The 21,522-nt window shown below is 56.7% G+C and overlaps 2 protein-coding genes across 4 annotated transcripts in view; one reads left to right on the top strand and one right to left on the bottom strand.

Annotated features, from left to right (window-relative positions):
* Positions 1-3,023: 3,023 nt before the first annotated feature.
* RNF222 (ring finger protein 222) lies at positions 3,024-3,689 on the bottom strand. Its single transcript, XM_010302421.1, has one exon. The coding sequence runs from the start codon at positions 3,687-3,689 to the stop codon at positions 3,024-3,026; it is 666 nt and encodes a 221-aa protein (XP_010300723.1).
* Positions 3,690-15,856: 12,167 nt separating this feature from the next.
* The window catches only part of NDEL1 (nudE neurodevelopment protein 1 like 1), a 28,270-nt gene continuing 22,604 nt past the window's right edge, over positions 15,857-21,522 (top strand). For 2 of the 3 annotated variants that reach the window (XM_075771055.1, XM_075771056.1), the window contains exon 1: positions 15,857-15,961. The gene's annotated coding sequence lies outside the window, so the exon portion shown is untranslated. Of the gene's footprint in view, positions 15,962-16,227; positions 16,438-21,522 lie in introns of those variants that run through there. The other variant, XM_075771057.1, reaches the window with a different exon arrangement.

Here is a 21,522-nt window from a genome sequence, read left to right as displayed (position 1 = left end):
AGGGTCAAAGCAGGACTATGCAAGTGTCCCCGCCATGCAGAGAACACAACCATCCAATACGTGTCCCAGAGCTGCAGGCACGAGTTATCCTTGGGACATTAGGTCACCATGATAAACCAAAGGACTGAGTTACTCAGGATTGAGCTGGACACAGCCCCAATATCCTCTAATGGACACATGCCTGGTGGGACTACAAGCTGTACAGCATCTGGGGGCTCTGGTTTGTTGGAGATCCAAAACTGTTCCCCAGGGACTATAAGCAGGAGATGGCTTGGGAAGGTCTGGCTCCGGCCATCAGCTTTAATAACGAGGAAATAGGATGATGGTAGCATTTCCAGCTGCACAGGAAGGGGCTGGGAACATCTCTCCCAAATGCAGGCAGACCCTCACCTAAACCAACAGACACCCATGTGTCCAAGCACACCAAACGTGGGTCCCACTGCCTGGAGATGAGGTGGCTCTGGTGAGGACATGGGGATGGTGGGCAAACAGCTGGCCCTGAGCAGCAGAGGTGACTGTGGGTTGATGCAGCGGGTGCTGGTGCAAATGGGCCCTGGATTGTACCCGCAGGCACAGGAGCGTGCCACCCCCAGCAGCGCAGTGGATGCTCAGGCAGGATTTCCCAGGGAATCTCCAACCTCTTGCTGCCTGGCCTTCACCCACCACAGGCAGGACCTGCGGGCCCAGCGCGCCGTTCCCCACGCTTGTCCTGCCACTGTGCCAGCCCTGACATCCATCCCTGGCCAAGCAGTGCCACCCTGTGGCAAACCCCCTGCTCACCTCCGAAGGGGTGATGCCCCTGGACCTCCAGGCCCATGGCACTGGCTGCCCCCAACCTTGGTCCCCTCTCTGCTGGTCCTGCTGGAGCCCATGACCCCAACACAGCACAAGACATCCCATCTCATCCCAGTGCTGCCTCCGAGGATCTTTCCTGTCCCCGTTGCCTTGCCCAAATACCTCCAGGGCTCCAGCAACAGCAGCCGAAAGTGGGTTCCTCCAGCCCTACCCCCGAGGTGCAGATGAGGGGGGGCCCCCACTGATTAAAATGCGGGGGGGGGCACTCCCGCCTCCTGGCAGCCGTCTGCCAAGGGGCTGGTTCCCTGGAACCCTGCATTAATTCCCCAGACAGATTAATAATAAGGTTTATTATTAACTAATGAGGCATGGATGCATCATTATCTGGTAATAATTTCTTATGAAATAGGATTTCCATTCCAGTGCAGTGTCTCAAGCACTTTTCCCCAGGTGATGTCCCAGTGCTTCACGCAGGGGTCAGTGTCGTTGCACCCCGGGCGCGGATGGGGAAACTGAGGCACGGGGTGGGGGAGTGCAGTAACAGCGTCACAGGGAGAAACCAAGCAGTCGGCAGCCCAGCCAGGGCACCATGCCCTGGTTGTAACCCCAGAGGAAGGGGTGGGATGCCATCAGGTCCTCTGCCCTAGCCTGCTCATCCCTTTCCAGCCCCAAGTGGTTCTTGTTTATTCCCCTGAAATGTTCTGGATGATCCCAAAGCTGCCTTGGTGGCACTGCTGGCCGTGTTTGTCTTAACTGGTGCTCAGCCATGCAGCAAGAACCTCGCTTCAGGGGCATGGGAAGGGTGGCCCAGCCCTCCACCCCGCTGTCACCTTCCATGGGCGCTGGCAAGGGACATCCTGCTCCCAGACATGTTGGGGCGTCCGTGAAAGTGCCATGGCCCTCAGCACACATTCACAAATGACGGGGCCAAGGGCAGCACCCACAGGGCCGGGGACTGGCGAGGGTGGCAGCGAGGGTGCAGGTGCTCCCTTGGGGTGCACAGCTGGGGAAAAATGTGATGAGGGGCCCCAGCACCAGCGGGCAGCTCTGGCATGGGGGTGACCAGCAGCGCCCACTCCTCCCTCCCCTGAGAGCAGGCATGGAGGGTCCTAAATCTCTACTGTGCCTCTCAGATGTCCACTCCCCTCCCAAACCAGGACCCCTGGGATGAGGGGCTGAGACTCCCCTGGGTGGGACCAGCCCCAAAGAGAGCAAAGCCAGGAGGCATTCGGGGCTGAGCGGTGCCTAACCTGTTTGTCACGGGTGAAAATGAGCTGCTCGGTGTTAACTAACCCTCAGGAGCTGGATATAGGGATGAGAAAACATCACTCTGCTAAGGCACAGGGCTCTAGCAAGGAGAGCAGGGTGGGATCCCAAATCTGTCCCCTTGTACTGTCCAGACCTTTGGTTTAGCTCCCTGCCCCACACCCTGCTGCCTGTCCCTGGATCCCCAGGGAGGGAGGGATGCCTGTGACACCGGGAAGGTGGCCACGACCTGGGGAGCTCAGAGAGAGGTGAGGGAGGGCAAAGCTGGGACTGCCTGGGGGATGAGCTGGCATCCCTTCCCACCTCATGGCACTGCAGGGAGGGGAGCACCGGCTGGCAGAGGGGAAGGTGAGCTCGTGGAGGCCAGGATTGCTCTCTCCATCCTCTGTTTTTGCTGGTTTTGTTGCCTGGTAGCTAGAGGCTCACATCTTTGGGATGGAAAGCCATGAGTTTCTGCTCCATGGTGGCTGCACTGATGACCCCGACAGCCAGCCACGAGCCTGGGGACCTCCTAAAGCTCCACAGCCTTGCATCATGACTCTCCAATGCACAGAGCCCTTGGCTATGCCCGGGCTCTGGATACCTAGGTGCTACTGTCACAGCCCCCCAGGAGCTGCAATGGAGGGGATGGACCAGAACGACCCCCTCACCCCCTGCACATGCTGCCACAGGGTGTGGGAGGAATGACCACCCTTTCCACTAAGCCAGCGGAGGAACTCAGTAGCAGGGTTTGACCTGCCATATTTTAACTAAAAGAGGCAGAAAACACCAGCAGTGACACTGTGAGCACCCAGAGATCTGCAGAAAGGGCTGAAAGTCCATTCAGTCCCTGGTCAGATGAGAGAGCTTCACCTGAAGCTGCTTCTGAGCTTTTTCCAGGGATCTTTTGAGAGAGGTCGCAGACCTAGCTCTGTCCCAGCATCAGTGACACCTCTCCAGCATACGAGTTGATCCCACCCCTGCTATGAGTCCCGCTTCACCAGCAGCAGCCAAGGGAGCACAGCCGCCAGCATGGCCACAGTTAAGATGAGGAGGACAGCGAGGGCGATGGGTGACTGGCAGCATTTCACCCCCAGGGCTGAGCTAGATGACACCGAGCTCCGCGTTTCTGCTCTGCTTCTCCTCCCCAGGGAGCTGCAGTCTGCATCCACCAGTGGCATCCCGTGGTCGCTGATGACAAAGATGTGGGCTTCCCGTGCCAGCTCCCCCGGGAGCCCCTGTGAGTCCGTGGTGCCATTCCCCACTCTGCAGCACTGGTCAAAGTTCTGCACCGGCATCACAAAATGACTGGGCACCACCAAGGTGTTGCTGGCCTCCATTTTGGTCAGATGGGACAAGGAGGAAGGTGACAGAGGCATCTCCAGTGTCCGGGGGTTGGTGCCTGCCTTGGGTGGCCATAGAGCCTTCTTCTTGCTGAGGAAAGTCACGTAGCGGCAGATGGGGCAGATGATGCTGCTCTGGACCTGGCCGTCAAGCTTGGTGGAGAGCAGGCACTTCACTAGGCAGTCATGGCAGAAGGTGTGCCCGCAGCTGAGCTTGCGGTGTGTGGCCTCCAGCGGGTGAAACTTCTCATAGCACACAGGGCACTCAGCCAGGGGAGCCTCCTTGCTGGATGAGGTCTCAGACATCCTTGTTCTGTTGGCCACAGGTGCTCCCCAGCTGCGAGGAAGAGGCGTGAAGAGGTTAATAAAGGTCTCAGCTGCAATGATTAGCATGATCCATCTCTTCCCTGCTCTCTTGCCTTTGTCCTCTTGCCCCTAACAGATGGGGTGGATGGCTACTAGCCACGGCCTCAATAAGGCAGGACATTTTCAGGAGCATTAAGCCTCTCAGTGTGGTTCTTGGGGCAAGAGGGAGATGATGGGAGAACCTCAGCTCCAGAGCCACCAGGAGCAACAGCCCCTGGCTGCAAAATTGCACAGAAAAAGGCATGAGCCCCTGGATGGAACTGTGTCTCCCTGCTCAGTGCCTGGTACAGATGAAACAGGTTCAGCTTGTGTCACGAGTGCTTCTGTGCTCTGCTGCCAGTTCCAGGTGCGCGGGAGGTGGGAACTCCTATTCCACAAGGAAACCTGCCAAGGAAAGGGAGATGCTCCCATTCCAGGGGACATGGAGGGGTTGGAAAGAGCAAGAAGAGGCCAGGTCAGTGGGGCAGGTGGGAGTGCAGGACACCACAGGGATGGAGAGGGAGTGTGCCATCCTGGGGCAGGCAGTGAGCACCCACGCCAGGCTCCTTGCGGCTGCCGGAGGATGTCCCAGGCTGGTGGCCAGGACACAGCTATCCCCAGGCCATGCTCCTCACTCGTGCTGGAGCAGGGTGCGGGCAGCAAGCCTTGAGACCAGCGTCTCCTGTTAGTCAGAGCAGGCAGGGCAGAGCCCTGGGCCAGGGTGTGAGGGGAGCACGGGGCTGCTGTGATCCCCAGACCTGTGTCAGGGCGGGGTCTGAAGCTCTCCCGTGCATCTCCCAAGGCAGGGAGCATCCACATGGTGGCTTCAGGGAAGGGAAAGGGACATGGAAGAGGGAAGAAGGGAGAGAGGAGAGGGAAAAGGGGAGAAGGGAGAGGAGACAAGGGAGAGCGGACAGGGGAGAGGGAAGAGCAGAGAGGGGAGAGGAGAGAAGGGAGAAGGGATGCTAAGCTCAGCTCCCTTCTCTTAGACTAGTTCAGGAGCTGGAGCTTCATCGAATCAGCAGGTTTTCCACACCTTGTAGCATTTTCAGACCTGACCCAACCTGCATCCTTCTCCTCACACATGACTGTGTCCATGGGCATCCTCACAGCTGTTTCTGGAGGTTCTGCCATTCCCTCCCTGGCTGCCCTTCTCTTCCATGGGAGCCACCCACGGCACCGGCGTGGCCACACAGACACAATGAGCCATCCTCTCCCCATGCAAGAGGAGAAAGACCCAGGCTCCTGCTCTGGTTTAGGAGGGATCAGGGACTCGATGCTCTCCTAAAGTGCTGAAGAAGGACACCCTAATCCCATGCCCCAGCTCCTCCATGCCGCAAAGCCCCTTACCTGCTGCAGGGCACCAGGGCAGGGGCCCCTCCATGCACTCCACTGCTGTCCCCAGAAGCAGGGCTGGCCGTGCCCCAGCACTGTGCACCGGCCAGGGAGAGGACCGGGACGCCTATATAACACGGAGGTGTTGGCTGCACGTTTCATGCGGGTGCGTTGCGTAAAAGCTGGAGCAGGGACAGGGACAGCTCCCGGGGAGTGAATGCGGAGGAACTCGTTTGGGTTTTAAAGGCCCGATAGTCGCCTGGTTGGCCAGGGAGTGGGCGAGGAGCCAGCGTCAGGCGTCGGAGGGCAGGGACAGGAGGCACGGTCCTGCCCGCATTCCCTCATGCAGTGGGAAGCTGTAGCTGGGTCCATCCCTGGGGTCAACCCCCAATGAAACAGGCACTAAAGGGGATGCCAGGATCCCAAATCCCTCTCAGACTTGCTGAGCAGCTCCACAGGAAACTAGGCACCACTTACTGCATCCCGAGGAGGCCCCCAGAGCAAGCGTGGTGACCCCCAAGGCCCCCTGCCTGCACACCTTCCCCTGTTCTGGCTGTGGCGGTGCACCTGTGGAACCTGGATTTGCACCGTCAAGGGGCCCAAATGCCCTGGAGAGCCTGGGGTCTCCATCACGGAAAGCCTTCAGGAGAAACCTGGATACAGGGGGGAGACTTGCCTTGGCACAGAGAGATGATCCTCACCAGCACTCCCAGCTCTGTGCTCTGCAGGGTCCATGGGGCAGGCAGAAGAGGAGATGCACCCCTGGCACCCAAAACCCAACAAGATGACCCCTGGAGCCCCTTCGTGGGCAGGAGGTGTGGTTTCATCCAGCTGGGTGCCATGGCAGGGTGCAGGGCTGCAGGCGTGGGCAGCAGTATCAGTAGCTCATGGGCGCAGCGGTTGCAGTGGTTACAACACAGGGCTGGTTTCTGGAAGGAGAAGGGTGGGTGCAGTCCCACCGGGATGCCCCGTGAGCTGGGGCAGCTGCCAAAATGCATCTGCCCTCTGCAGAGAGCACCCATAGTGGGAGGCTTGTGCCCCAGGGGGGACCTCTCAAGCCAAGAAGCCCTGTCCCTCACTAGAAGGAGAACCGGAGCATGTCAACACCTTCTACACCTCTGCTTAGGATCAGGGACTAAGCTACTCCACTCGTTACCCCAGTTTTCTTGGGATGGTCAGAAATTGAGGCTGAAACCTCTCCAGACAAATTGTGCCAGGGCTGAGGTTGCACAGTCACCCCTGGGGTAAGCGTCCCCGTCCCCTGGCCCCCATCCCCTCCTTGAAGCTGCTGGAGGTGCCAGGGCTGCTTGCACCCACCAAGATCTCCACTGCTAAACAAGTGATCTGGGCCAGCAAAAGCAGATTTGGGACAGCCAAGCATCTCCCCAGCTTCAGTTTGCTCTCTGCTGGCACCAAGGCGGGGTGGAAATTCCTGTTTCCCATACTTTGAATGCTCTCCACAGTCGGAAACTATGATCTCACAGCTCTATACATAGGCACTGGAAAAACGAGTCTGCCTCCCTTTGCTGCTTTGACCACGCCAAAATCAAAGGGATTTCGGCATATCACGGCCCCAGCTCTGTCAGCAGTTTCGTTCTTTCCCAGGCACGGCTTTTCTTGGAGCCTTTGCCCCACTTCGACGTGCGGCAGCATCTTTCCTGAGTGACAGGATTGAGTCTGCTGGTACCTGAAGGACAAGAAACCAGGTTCAGAGGAAGGTGAGTCCCTAAACGCTGCCTGTATTTTTTTCTCGGGCTTTAAGGGGTGCAGCTCACAGCCAGTGTTTCGGTCCCCTTGAACACAATGCAGGGCCATGGGTTCTAGGATCTTTTTATCCAAGCAAGAAGGTGGCATCAGGCTCAGCTCCTCATCAGGGACCACAGCTGAGACCTCCGCTGCCCTGGGGTCAGTGATTTCCAGTGAACAAGGGACATTTCTGATGCAGAAGAGGACACAGCCCTCGCTGCAGGGTCAGGGTGGCTGGAGTCCCCTCCCTGCAACTGCAACGGCTTTTGGGCAGAGCTTTGCAGCCACTTGCAAGGACAAGAGGATGCTGCAGAGACTGTGCTTGTCTTCCACAGCATCACCCAAACTTTCCACTCTAAATGACCATAGTTATGTGAAAGTGCTTATTTTCAAAGCACATTTAAAGCCAGAAGATTGATGTATATGTAAGCCTGGTGCCAGGCAAATAATCACTATAGGTCTCCATATTTCCATATCAAATCCATGCTGCACTTCCCCAGAACCTAACCAATGAAGCAGGGACATTTCCAATGAGTAAAGACGTGTCCCACATCCCTTCGCTCAGCTGGGGCCAGGATCCTGGTGAGAAAATCCTAGATTTGTCCTTTATGGCACGATTCATGTGGGGAGCTTTGCCATGCAGCCACAACCCATCCACGGGGCCGGTGGCTGCTGGAAAGGCTGGGCTGGGTGAAGTCTCTGGCTTAGGAAGTCTGTAAACAAGTGACTGCCAAAAGCTGCAGGAGGGATTGCTGTGCCCAGGTTGATGTTCTCCTCTCTCAGTGCCATGAATGGTCCATGATATGGCAGATGTGACGGCCAATGTCCCTGTCCAGTGGCCTCAGCACGTCCCTGGTGAAGCTGCAATGCTCAACCTGCAAATCTGAGGCTTTACAGGAGTTTCTGCTCAGCCCATTCTCCTCCCACCACTTCCCAGCCCTGGCTCAAACATGGTGAGTAGTTGGCACCAGTGGGAATGAGATGAAGGGAAGAGGGACAAAAAGTAAATCGATGTTTGACCCTAGCCCTGGGAGATATTCCCGGCTGGGCAAGAAGCTTAGTGAAGCAAAGTTACTTTCCCAGGGCTACACCATGCTGGTGGAAGGTCCAAGGGTCCTGGCCCCACTCCCACACTTTCAAAATAAACTCACATAATTGAGGGGCTTGGGTACCCCTGAGCTCATCCATCTTTTCCCACACTTGCTTTGTTTGAATTCAGAGTGGGAAAATCTGTGTCTTTTCCTTTTGGGTGTCTCCATCCTGCCTATCAGGCACCTGGCAGGATGGAGACCCACCATCAAAATGCTAATTTAGCCAAGATGGTCCAAAACGCGTAGCAAAAGCTCTTCCTTCAGCTTTCTCCTCGGTGCTTTTTGCCGTGCCCAGGAGGTGGTGCTCTCGGATGTGCTTTGGTCACCCTAAAAAAAAAAAAAAAAAGAAAAGAAAAAAAAAGTCCAGGATGCACTGAAAAAAAAGCCCTGAGCCTGCCTCTTCAGAGCTGCCATGGTCTGGAGCTGGTGGTCCGCATCAGCTGGGATGCTGCCTCTTTCCACCAGGATGGATGGGATCTGCTCATCATCCTGCCGACCACAAATTTAGGTCCGGCCGTTTGATGTGATGAGTGCTTATCAAACACCAGAGAACAACTGGGTGTATCCCCAAATCTTACTCTGATCTCTGTTTTCCCACCTAGACAGAGATCTACTGGGCAGATGCTGTGGACTTTGCAAAGGGACATGCACCGTACCCAGACATCATGGCTCTGACCTGCCTCCGCCTCCCTGCTGCTGGCAACAAACCCTCCCAGCAATGACCCTGAGCCTGGCATGAGCCCTCGGAGCCTTTTTCTGACACCAAATTTTGGTGATTTGTCCCATCCAGCCCACAAAAAGCCACACAGCCCCGTGGTGCATGGGGTTTTCCCATGCCTGGGAAGGCAACTGCAGTCCTCAGGGGCTCCTTCAACGCTTCCCCCCCACCCAAGGGTGCCCTCCACCAAGCAGGGTGTCAGCTCACCGCCTCGGGTGAGTCTGGGGGCAGCCCAAATGCAATTGCCTGAGATGATGAGCAAGACCAGGGCTGCACGAACCCCCCTGGATGTGGTGGCAAGATCCAGCCCACGTCCCCCTCCCCTGGCCCAGGGCTGCCTCCCCACATGCCACCCCATCTCCCTGGCCCTCGTCCCACCTCACATCCCACCCCGGCCCCTCCAGGATGCTGGTTAATGGCAGAAAGGACTTGCCACAATGGTAATCCGCGGCATCATGTGCGTAATGGAGAAACAATACGGCTTTGAAGCGAGCGGGCAGATGCTTGAGGGAGAAGAAGGCATCTATTCAGCAGCGGCAGCCGCGGCAGGCAGCTGCCCGCTTGCCTGCACAGAGCCCAGCGCTGCCGGGGCTGCGCTCACCCAGGGCTCACTTTGGGGGTCCTGCCAGTCCCTTCCTGGGAACAGGGCCAGGATGGGGAGCAGCATATCAAAACCCAGCAGGGACCCATCATCAAACCCTACTGTCAAACGTGGCCAAACAATGGCAGAGTGTCCCCTTGCCTGTCCCCCTGCCTTGGTGCCCTCACCAGCCCCTTTGGGGAAGCACACAAACCAGATGTAGACCCGTCGCTGTCCCTCTCTGCCGTGCCACGAGCCATGCCACCCCGGGGACTGTTTATCACCAGGGTCCCCTGCAGCAGAGGGTATTGCCTGATTCTTTTACACCGTCTCCTCTGGCTGCCTTTTTACCAGGCAGCTCCCTTGAGCCTTATCCTGGGGAATATGGCAGAGAAAGTCTGCAAGGTCAGGAGAAAACGTCGCTGGGGTTGGGGTTTTGGGGTCTTTTACCAAAATAGGGTGTTCGTCCTGATTTTGGCTGCCAGGTTGTGTTGCAGTTTTGGTTTTTTGTCTAAGCCTGGCTCCTGGAGGGCTGGGATTGCAGAGGGGTTGCTGCCTTTAACAGGAACAAGCGCAGGTCAGCTTCTAGCCCTGCAACAACACACATCCTGGAGTAGCATGGAAAGGAAAGGCTCAATAACAGGAGCATGAAATACTCGATTTGGGTTCATTTAATGATTTTTCCAGGGTCTTATGACTACACAGTCAGCATGGTGCTGTGAGTGGAGAGTTTTAGGCAGAGCTGCTCCACCACCCGGGGCCACTCAGTGGGTCACCTACCAGAAACCCAGGTGGATTATCGAGAGGAGGATGCTCAGAACCAAGTCCATCTGCCCAGCCATGATGGCAGAAGGCAGGAGGGCTGTCCTCCCCGTCCTGCCGTCCTGTGGAGCCTGCACTCCCTGTAGTCAAAATAAGGGAAGGATCACAGGATAACCCCAGTCCTCCCTTTCAGCTGGGGTTGGCTGGAAAACGCACAACGGTTCTGACAATCCCCCAACCTATGTTGTTCCACAGGGGACAGCGTATGTGGGGCCTCGGTGTCCCCTCTGCATCCCAGGGGGATGATGGGTCCAGCACAGAGACATGCTCCTGAGCCAGCTTTGGGGCTGCAGTGGCTGTCACAGCAGTTTCCCACATCTCTTGGGCCCTCCACATCCATCATTAGGGACCCCCAGGAAAATGGGTGCAAGCAGATCTGGGGTGCCTAAGGGGTCATCCCTGCACCCTGCGAGCAGCCAGGCAGTAATCAAGAAAATCAGCATTTCAGGCTCTGCTTTTGACAGGCAAGCCAAGCTACAAACAAGTATTTTTAGGAATTGCTGGCAAAGTCTGTTGAAGGAAGCAATTTGGCAAATATTGCCCAGGTGCCAAAAGTGGCACTCAGATTAGTCAATAAAAATATCAACATTTATTGAAAAAAGTCTCTGTATGGATGGATAGAGCCAGCTCGGGGTGGGATTTTGGGGGATTAAGGGAGGATAAATGAAGTGACCCCCTTGTTGAGTACAGCAGAGGTTTTGCTGCCTTGGTGCTTGAAGAAATATCCTGTTAAACATCAGCCCTACCCCTGGCCCTGGATCTGGCCATCCCTCTGGTCAGACGGCGTGATCCCCGCACTGAGGTCTCACCCCGGGCTGACCCGCAGAGGATGGGAGTCCCTCATCGCCTGGCGGATGGTGGGATGTGGCTGCTGGCTGGTGGCAGCCGCTGCCCCAATGAAGCTCCTTGCCCTGAAGCTTTCACCTGACCTGCCTTTGCCTGCCTGTCTGGGTAGCAATCCCACTGGGCCATCTGGATATGTCCCAGGAGACTGTTGGGTATCGGTGACACATGGTTTCATCCAGACCCGCTTAATCCCTTGGGGAGAGTCCCCCTGGCACGGCCGACACCGAGTGGCTTTGCTTTCCCGGTGGTTGCATCATCCTGGCTGGCTGCCGGGATGTGGCACGTGCCTGGCGAGAGGCTTGTCGGCCAGCCTTGCTGCCGGCGCTGCCAGCGGCTGGGGGACATGCCAGCACAGAGCCATGGGGCCACCCGCCCCACGGCAGAGCCACGGGATGTCCCCAGCTGTGCTGCCTCGCTGCAGGCGCTGGGCAGGGAGCACTGAGGGGATCTGCCTAGGCCAGTCATCCCCTCCCAGAGCCATTGCCCTGCCACACGCCCCCCAGAGCTGTTGCCCATGGACCCCCACTCCCCAAAGCCCTCCGTGCCGTGCCGCATCCTTCACAGACCTGCACTCCCTGCATCACCCTCAGTCCTGTCCCCCCCAATCCCATCTCTCCCCACATCCCTCCCAGCCCCATCTCTCCCTATACCTCTCCCAGCCCCATCCTTCCCTGCGTGGCCTCACACATCCCTTCCAGCCCCAGCCCCACACCCTTTCCAAACCCATCCCTCCCAGTCCCACCTCTCCTTGCATCTCCCCCAGCCCCATCCCTCCCTGGCTCCCCCCAGTCCCATCCCTACCCATGCCCTTGCTGGGGACACACAGAACGCCACGGGAGCCACCTCTTGAGGGCTCCACACAGCCATGATTCAACCCGTTGGGTTACAAGGATGTAATATTGCTGCCGCTGTTGTCAGCGTCGCACTTGGATGGGGACCATGGGTGGGTGTGAGCAGCTATTGTGTGCAGATGGCAGGTCCTGCCCCAAACGCTGCCCTTGGACAGCTGGGGAAGGAGATGGTGGGGTGGGGGTACGAGATCAGGGCTGTTTGGAGGCAAACATCAGTCTGGGCAGCGATCTGATATACCCCAGCACCTGCCAGCACTGAGGCCAGCGGACTTGTGACACGGGGTCCTTGGTGGGAGCCGTGCAAGGCCAAAGGCTGGCTGGGTTTTTTCCAGTGACCACAAAACCGCTGGGTCTGAAGTCACCTTTCCCGAGCCCAGCAGTGGCCAGGCTCACCCAGTTCAAGCCCCAGAGAGCTCCTGATGTGCAATGAGTTGACAGTTCTCAGACCACGTCCCCGGGGCGATGCTCACAGCTCCAGAGCTACAAGCAGGTCTGGATGTTGCCATCCAGCACAGAGCAGTGCCCGGCTCCCTGGGCTGTCTCCCACCCCATCCCAGCTTCTCCTTCACCCAAAGCCTTCTTCCCCCTACGGCTGCCTGTCCTGGGGGCTGCTGCCAGCCACGGAGCCCTGCCAGGTCCCTCAGCCACGGCCAGGGCAGCTCAGGCACCGCTTTGCCTTGCTGACAAGCAAATCCTTCGCCAGACAGCTGAGAGGCTCCGCACAGCATCCAGCTCTCCCCCGGCCGCCTCAGCTGGTTAAGGCATACGGGCAGATAGGATTAGTGCTGCCGGCGTCGGGGACATGCTGGTGGCCTCACATGTCTCGCTGGGGATGTGTAACCTCTTTGGCTGGGCTGCTCCCAGCTCCATCGCCCCCAGCCTGGATACTCCTGGACATGGCGAGAGCTGCTGGTCCCAGCATCTCTCCAAAAACCAGTACCAGGGGCTGTTTCTTCCGTTGCACCTTTGCCAGCATCTCCCTGAGGGGATGCCCAGGAGCACGTTGCAGGGCCCCATGTCTGGGACAATAATTCCCAGGCCATAACTGATCCCCCCGGGGACCAACACTCACCCTGCATCCCACCCTTTGGCGCTGTCCCCGCCACGGGTCTCCCTGCGCCATGGCATAGCCCTTGCAAATATGTGACCCCTGTGTCCCCTGACTCACCCCACGCTGAAACGACCTCCGGCAGCCCCGCACCCAGACCGTGGGACAGTCCTGGCTCCTGCCCGCACCGGGTTCCCCCGCCCCTGCGAGAGACCCCCCTTCGCTCGAATCCATTACGGCTGCCTCGTCTCTGCCCGGCCTTTCAGCTGAGGGGCTTTTGCTGGTGAAACACAGACCCGGCTCGGCCGGCGGGAGACACGGCCGCATTGTGCGGCCGCTAATGCTAAGTGACTGCTCCTTTGTGCGGCTGGAAGCGCCGAGCCCCTCGGCGAATGCATGGGAACAGCTCCGGCTTACAATGGGGTGCAGCCGGGAGCAACCTCAAAGCAAACATTGACTTAAAAAATCAGTGTTAACCAGGCAGGCACGGCGGACCTCTTGGGAAATACAGCCCCCGCCAGCGCTACGCCTTTGTCACTGGGGGCAAAGCCCCGCCAGGCTGGGACAGAGGCGATTGGTAAAGGCAGCTTTGATGGAGCCGGTGGCATCCATCCCTGGTCGTAGAGATGCTGTGTTGATGTCAGGAGCTGGCTGGGACAGAGGTGCCACCGAGCACGGGGAGAGGCAAAGGGTATTTCCTTAACCTTGGCACCCAGCCCAGGAAAGAGGCACCAGGGAGTTCAGGTTGGAGTTTAAAGGATCCCACCAGAGATAAAAGAATCCAGAGGTGTGCCACTCCACAGATGCCCCTTGAGAAATTAATTTAGGGTTGCATAGATACAGCCTTGGCACTTTGACAAAGGAGAACCCCCAGCTGCCTCGCAAGTCATGATCTCTGTGATGATTGTAGCAAGGTTGCACACCCATGCTTGGGTTATCCAGCACAGCGAAGTGCCCCCGAGCACCCCGGGTGTTGGCTTGCAGCCCGGAGCGGCACTGACCCCTGCCTCCCGCAGACAGATGTCCAGAGGTGCAGACAGATGTGCAGAGAGTTCTCGCACGCCCACAGCTCCCCAGTGAGAGCTCGGCTCATTTCCTTGCAGATGACTGTACTGTGCCTCAGAAGAGCTGCTCTGTGATTGAAGAGCGAGTGAAAAATGCACCAAGACCACATGGGATACACGGTGCAAACAGCGCACAGCATTTCTTTACAGCTTCTGAAGTGCAGTGAGAAAACCAGGCACCCAGCCTGTTCCAGACTGCAAAGGTGGGCACCCAGTCTGCTCTGGAGCAGAAGAATGGGTGCCCAGCCTGCTCCAGAGCACGACAGTGGCACCCGACCTGCCCCAGCGTTGGGCTGTGCACGCACTCAGCACTGCCAGCTCTGGCTGCTCCCGGCTCGCGGCAGCACGGGGCTGGATGCTGGCAAAGGAGATGTTCTCCCAGCCAGGTCTCCAGCCTCTGCACAGCCACCTCTCCACCTCTGCCCTCCAGAGAGGGTTTCAGAGAGCCGAGGGGAGGGTCAGTTGAAGTGAGGAGGTGGGAGGTGGATGGGGGGGACCAGGGCTGTCAGCATGGCCAGCATCAGCCAGATGGGGCTGGGCACAGGGGATACGGTGGAAGGTGCACAAATGCACACTGGGAATAAGGCTCCAATTCCAGGAGGGATGAGACAGCTCCAAGGGCAGCTTGCCACCAGGATGACTTCTCACAGGACGCTGTGGCTTCCCCAAGTCTTGCAGTCTGTAATTCAGGTGCAGCGTGCGGCTCGGAGCCGCGCTCTGCCGCACGTCCTGGGCTCAGCGCTGACGCTGCTGAGCAGCATTTGTGGCCTTGTGTAATACCCAGGTCATGCAGGGTGACCCGGACAGTCCTGCGCAGGCGTCGGGGGACATCCACGGTGCTGGCTGGACACCCAGCTGGGGAGGGAGCGGTGCGTGCTCTCCATCCTCAGGTTGTCCACAACCACCCATCCCATCTGGTGTGGGAAAAGGTGGAAAAGCACCAGAGCATCAGCCCCGGGCTAACCCCACAGACGGACGGACGGACGGGACGTGGCAAGGGAGAGGCTGTGGGGATGGATGCGAGGACAGGGGTGGCCTTGGTGGCACCGTACCTATGGAGGCGACAGGCTTTCCTGAGGAGGGCAGCCGGCACGGCTGCGGTTTCGGCCACCACCGCCCCACACAGCCGGCAGCGTCGGCCCACGGCACGGGAAGCACAAGGGCACCCCAACAGCACCGCCTGCCGCTAATGACAGGCCGGCCAGCTAATTACAGAGGGCAGAAAATGGAGCATGCAAACGAAGCTGAAGTATTAGGTCAGCGTGCGGGAGCCGGGAGGTCGGCTGCGGGGCAGGCCCCATCCGAGAGGCACCGCGCAGGCACCCTGCTCTGCTCCCCTGCCCTCGGCCCCGGGGGGCTGCGGAGGCACGTGCGGAGGGCACGAGGGCAGACGGTGAGCCACGCGCCGGCGGGGAAGGCCACACCGGGAGGGCAGGGACAGAGAGGCCGCGACGGACGGGGACGGCCGTGGAGGCTGTCGGCTGCACTAAGCTTGGCTTGGGGCCGGAGTCCCTGGGGGGGGTTCAAAAAGCCTCTGCCCACTGCGCTCCCCTGCTCCATGGGCTCTTTGGGGACAGAAGCGCCGTGCGGGGAACAAGGCGGCAGGTGCAGGGATGGGGGCGAGGGAGGAGGGCGGCCTGCCCGCACGGACGGACGTGCAGGGGCCCTGCGCTGCCGGTGCCTGGGTCTGCCCCTCCCGGGGGCACCGGGGAGCCGAGCCGCAGCGGGCAGGGAGGGCGCAGCTCCCAAACGCGCTAGAACGGAGAAGGGCGGGACGGGCGGCGCCGTGCCCCGGGTGGGATGGGGGGCGAGCAGCTGGGGGACCCGCACGCCGCGCTGGGACGGGCTGCAGGAGGGACGTCGGCGTGTCCCCGGAGGGGACGGGGAGCACAGGCCGGGGTACCGCCGTACCGCAGTGCCGGGCTAAGGGGGGTACCGGGGTACCGAGCACTGCCCGGCCGGCGCCCGCCGCCCCCGCCACACGTGAAGGCCCCGCCCCGCCCCTTGCGTACCAGCGGTGTCCCCGCCCTGTCCTTGCCTCACGGGCGCTGCCCCGCCTCCCGGAGTACCCGGATGAGGCAGACCCCGGCGCCGGCGGGCGATGGTGCGGCTGTGACAGGGGATGCGCCCCGGTGAGTGGCGGCGGCTACGGGCGGCAGAGGCCGGGGGTCCCCGCGGCGGCCTCCAGCCGGCCCGGCGGGGCGGGGGGGAGATGCGGACGCGGCGGGGGGAGGGGGGCGCCCCTGGCGGTGCCGGGGGCTGCGGGCCCCGCACCTCTCCGCCGATTGGTTGCAAACTGACAACGGGGCAGGTCCCGCCCTCCCCCGGGTGTCGTTGGCTGGTGGCGCAGCCCCGCTGCCTCCCATTGGCAGAAGAGAGTGCCTGTCAGCAGCTGGCCCGGTTCGGCCCTGCCCGCCCGGCCACCGCCCTGCGCGAGCCGGTTCCCCCACCTCCGTCACGGCCTGAGGGGCCGCGGGCAGCCCGGGGCCGGGAGCCGCTGGGGCAGCGCGGAGTGGGGGTGCGCCGTGTCCGGGCACCCCTTCCCGCCGGGGCCGGTCGTGCCGGCCCGGGAGCAGCGGCCTGCGGGGAAAACTCCCCTTTTTTAAAGGTATTTTGGGTTGAGCGTGAGGGAAGGAGCCATGTCTGGTGTAGAACTGCCTTCCGGCGGGCAGGCTCGGCGGCGGAGCGCGGCTTTGCCTTAAAACTCCTGGTTTTGGGCCCCGAACTGCCCGCTCTCCCTTGGGTGCTGGCGGTGCCTGGGCTGTGGGCTCCTGCCGGGCCCGTGGGAAGGAAACGCGTTTTCTAATTGCACCATCGCGTCTCGCTTCCCCTCGTCACGCCTCATCGCGGAGACTGACGTCGGCCTGTGAACAGGTCGGGCCGTGCCAAGCCCGGGTCAGGGTATCTGGGGGCTGGCGGAGAGGGGGGGTGGCTCGGGCGGCTACAGCAGTCCAATGTTGCGCTTCTGTGGCAAGGGTCAGGGAGACATCAGAGAATTTGGACGCGTTATGCCAAAATTCCCAACCTACGGAGCCCGTCCGGCTCCTGAGCTGTTCCTGGCTGACCTCTGGTCCGCAAGCGGGTAGTGGGCAAGGCGACTCCCCCCTAGGTCTCGCCTTCCCCGAGGCCGTGGCAATCCCTCCCTGCTGTGATGTGTGATGGAGGGGACACTGGCTTTCCTTGATGGAGGCGACACTTGCTTTCCTTACTCTCCACTTCAATGCGGTGGGGTGGGCTGTGCTTCCTGTACATCCCCGTGCTGTCCCGGGGAGAGGGGCAGCCAGGATGGCTTGGGTGGTGGTGAATTGCTTTTGACTTCATTCCTTCCTTGGAGTGAATTCTGAATGCAAAGGGACATAACTGTGTGCAGAAACACGCGGCAGAGTAAGTTCGGTGACTTTTCTGGGTGTCATCGGGGAGCGTGGCTGCTCCCTTTACAGTCACTGTGCTTCCTTTGTCCCAGAAGGCGTTTGTTTTTCCGTCATCCCTCCCCAGTCACTCAGAGGAAGCTGGGCATGTGATTTGCCTCTGTTCTCATAAAATACTGGGTAGATCTGGTGCCTAGTGTACATCTCTGTCGAATGTTTTTCAGTAATTCTGTGAGGTTTTTATCGCCTCCCCCTCAGTGAGTCCTGTTGTATTTTGTATAAACATGACCAAGCTTGAACAGTCCCTGCCTCGTACTCCCAGTTTGATGAGTTTGACCTGAATTGCAGCAGACATGCCATAAAGGATGAACACATCTGACACGAGAGGAAATACATTACTAGAGTTAGACTTTAGTTAAGTGAGTTCCCATTAACGCATTGCTCTCTCCTTCCTAGGGAGGAGAGCTGTCCTCACCCACAGCCCAGCTTCATTGTCCTTGACCAGTTTGTGCTGGCAGTGTTTGGTGACTCAGGGCTTCTCTATCTGTCCCCTCTGAAACTGTCTTGGCTTGGTCACGAGTGCAGAGAAGAGGCAAAGGGCACTTCTGGGGGTCTGTGGCATTTATTGCCCTGAGAGGTGGTTAAGTATGTGAAACCGCAGAAGAAGATTTCTTTAGGTATTTAAGCAATTTTTTCCCTTTTTCCAGACACAATTACTGGATGCTGCAGAGGGTAGGTGGCTTGTCAAGGTCAGTGTTTTGTTAGAGTTATTTGTAACTTCTGTCCTGGGGCAGAAAAGTGACTAGGAGGCTTTTATATTTATTTATTTATATTTAAATTTGATGTATCAGCGATGTGACTACACAAGCATGCTGGCTGATAGTGGCAGTTAACTCTGGTTGTACAGGATATGACAAATGTGGGTAAGTAGTGGGTTTTTTCAATTCATAGGGTTAGGTCTGCCCTGGAAGAGATCCTGTCTTGCTTTCAGACCCAGACCTGGCTGGGCTGTATATTTATGTTGTATAGGTGGAGGCAGAGCCCAGGCATTCTCCTTTTGGTTTGCACATGCGAAGATTTGATCCTGCATGTCATTGGGAGTTACAGAGGTGAAGGTATGTGTTCAGAGGCATTGTGATTTAATTTCCTTCCCCCCTCTTTGGGGTAAAGCCCTCTTTTCTTATTTTCTATCCTGAGTCTGTAGAGGTTGCAGACATGTGACATAATTCCTCGTTTGGTAGGGAACGAAAGAGAAGAGAAAGGAAAAGAATAAAGTGGAGAGAAAACACAAGACTGATGATGTCAGTGACCTTGGTGCCACAAGGAGTCTTGTCTCTGGAGATATGTCTGGGAGTAGACTCCCAAAAAGTATGGCAACAAAGTACTATTTATTCCCTCAGTCTATTATAGTTATTCTTGAGAAGCAGAGAAAGTCAGACTACAGCAAGGAAATAGTCTTTTTACAGCCCTTCTTGACATTTCTGACACCACAAATATAATCAAGATAAACTATGAAGTGTGTTCAAGCAAACTGTCTTTTCACTACTGTACTGCGCTCATCCATGGGCAAAATGAGACATGCTCATCAAAGCATATTTTTCTTGATATGATTGTGTCCATTGAGGGCTCTTCTGTTGATACAGCTCAGTAGCAGATTGTGCTGCTTCCCTTTCCTGATCAACGTAGAGTTTGGGGATTTATTTTTAACTCTCATCTTGTTAAGTGCTTACTGAAGAAACCTAAGGCCCTCTCTGTTGATGGCTGGCCTGTGACTAGCTTTTGGATAGTATTTTTCAAAACCGTTTTCCCCTCCCTGACACTGGTAGAAGTTCAGAGATGTAAAAGCAACAGAATTTACTCCTCTTGGAAGAAACCTGTGCTAAGTGCTTTTCCCTTTAAGTTTCTTCATCACTTACCATTCTGCAGTGTCCAGAAGCATCTTAGCCCTCTGGCCATCGCCTTCCCAGGGAATGTCATCATCAGCATGGTATTAATTGCTAAGATAATAGGGAGGCCCAAGAGACTGGTGTGCTGTCATTTGTCGCAAGCTCTTTGCCGTGCATGTCTCAAGCTCTTGGATAAAGTCATTGCTTCTGGGTAGGATGCTCTGTAATTTTTAAAGGTTTAAAGAGAAACCAGGCAACTGGAAATTCGAGAAGATGCGGGTTGGGTGGGTGACGTCCAGAGGTGATGGGGAGGGGAGGTGCAGCTTGTGCCAGCTGCCAGCCTCTGCTGTAGAGCCAGGGTCAGTGCTCCTGGTGTTCATCATCTCACTGACTTTCCTAAGAGGTGTTTTTTCAGAGAGTGGAGACTGAGGCAGGGAGAAGCATATCCTTTTCACAGCCTTAATTCCCTCCTTGGTTTGCTGTTTACTCCACACCCTTCTGCTCTGCATGGATTCGCCCCTCTGGGTTTCCCAGGTATGGAGCTGGGAGCAAATTGTTCTCATGGTCAGGCTCAGGTTGTTCTGGGACACGCGTGTCTTCAGCAGCCTTTTCTTCATCTTTGCAGATACTGAATCTGCATCAGGAGCACCAACGTCTTCCGATTTTCGTTTTTAAGGCACTTCAGTGGTGTTACTTGGGAACAAATAGAGGTCAGATATCTTAAACTTCCCATGTTTGTGAAAGGGATAAATGCTTCTCATGCAAAATTGTGATGCCTTTGGTAGTTGTAGCTTGATTTCTGAAAAGAGGTTTCTTGCATCAGTTCCTTCCTTCTGGTTTCAAGGCTTGCATCCCAGCGCTGGTTAACTCATCAAGGGTTTTTTGCCCCACTGGGTATCATATATTCACAAGGTGTGTGAGTCTTGACTATGTGATGTAAAGCATACCTATTTTATTTGATTAAGGCTGATTCCACAAGAGGCTGTTGATATGACAAGGCTTTACTGTATGGTGTTTGGTTATCTTAAAGGCTTTTAGTCTGAACCTGGCAAAGAGTTCCTGCAAGTAGGATTTGGTTATCTTCTGCCTCCTGTGCTGTCCAAATTGGAAAAGCAGGATTTATTATTACAGCAGAGGAAGGAGTGTTGTGCTGACGCTGTGCTCTGTGACTTTCTTTTTTTTTCCTGAAAGCTCATATGCTGCTGTTGTAAGAGGCAAGGAGGCATTTGTTGTGGTTCACCAGAGAACATTCAGTTCAAAAATAGTATTGCAGGAAAAGACAGAGGTTCACTTTCCGAAGCAGTGATGGATGCAGGCAGCCTTCCAAAACGCCTATGAAAATGCCTTCAGCTCCTATTTCAGGATGAGAAAAACAAACACAAATTGGTTGGTGAAATCAAATCCATGGCTTTTTGTTTGTTCGTTTGTTTTTCATATTCTAATAAGTGAAAGACAATGCAAATTTGCTTTGATTTTTGGCTGGAGTGCTCAGGTTCCTTTGCTTTGCATCCTGATTGGGTTTTGGAAAAAATCCTGAGCTTCAGGGGTTTGGGGGTGTTACCTGTAGGCTCTCATGGTTTGAGAGGGTGAAGAATGGTGGAAGCAGGATTTCTTCTGCTTTTCTGTCTGTGAATCAGCATAAAATGGGAAGAGGAAGAAGAACTGGTTGCTGACATGGCAGCTCTGGACAGTGCCAGCACTCAGTGGCAGAGTCATTCCCTGCGAGAAGGGGATGACTGCGGCAATTACGTGGCACTTGGCATTTTGGGCGACTCCAATAGCCAGAATGGGTTGTTATCTCAAGAACTGAAGGCCAGACATAAGCTTGGCAGAATTTCTTTATCAAGTCCAATGTTGCTTGTTTAATTCCAAAGGTCAATGGACATTTGTATTGTCTTTGGTGGTGGGACAGCACAGTGCCGATGCGGGAGTGCCATGTCGCACTTGAGTGGTCTTGCTTTGCCCCTGCTTAGGTCTTTGTGTTTGGTGTCTAAAAATATTGGGCAAACAGGACTGTGAGGAAGCAAACTGGTGGCCTGTGTGCAGAAAAAGGACATTATCTACTAATAATTCACTTTTGGCAAATACTTATAAGGTAGTTTTAAATAGGAGAATGTGGGGTGATGAAAATCAGGAAGAATGGTTTATCCAGCCACTTGAGATGCTGCAGGTACATCCCAGGTGAATTGCAGCTCCTTCCGAGCACCACTCAAAAGCATTTCGGACGTGCTTCCTTAGCTCATCCTTACCACAATGCGTCAGTGAATTGAGTTGACTTTGAGAGTGGGGAGGAGTGGATTCCTGACTGTGGGAAGGGGTGGGTACGAGTCAAAGCATCGTGTTATATTTCAAGCTTAGTGTTTTGATCTGATATTTGATCCAAACCCTAGCAGCAGCCTTCAGTCACATGGAGAGCTGGGGAAGCTTTATTTAAGGTAC

This window comes from Balearica regulorum, chromosome 18, assembly GCF_011004875.1.
Source record: "Balearica regulorum gibbericeps isolate bBalReg1 chromosome 18, bBalReg1.pri, whole genome shotgun sequence".
NCBI classification, from domain to species: Eukaryota; Metazoa; Chordata; class Aves; order Gruiformes; family Gruidae; genus Balearica; species Balearica regulorum.
The sequence above is the reverse complement of the archived record's forward strand: the minus strand, read 5'-3'. Positions and strand labels throughout refer to the sequence as shown.

Excerpts from the sequence above, each read along its gene's own strand:
- RNF222 (XM_010302421.1), bottom strand. The coding sequence starts at position 3,689 with ATGTCTGAGACCTCATCCAGCAAGGAGGCTCCCCTGGCTGAGTGCCCT.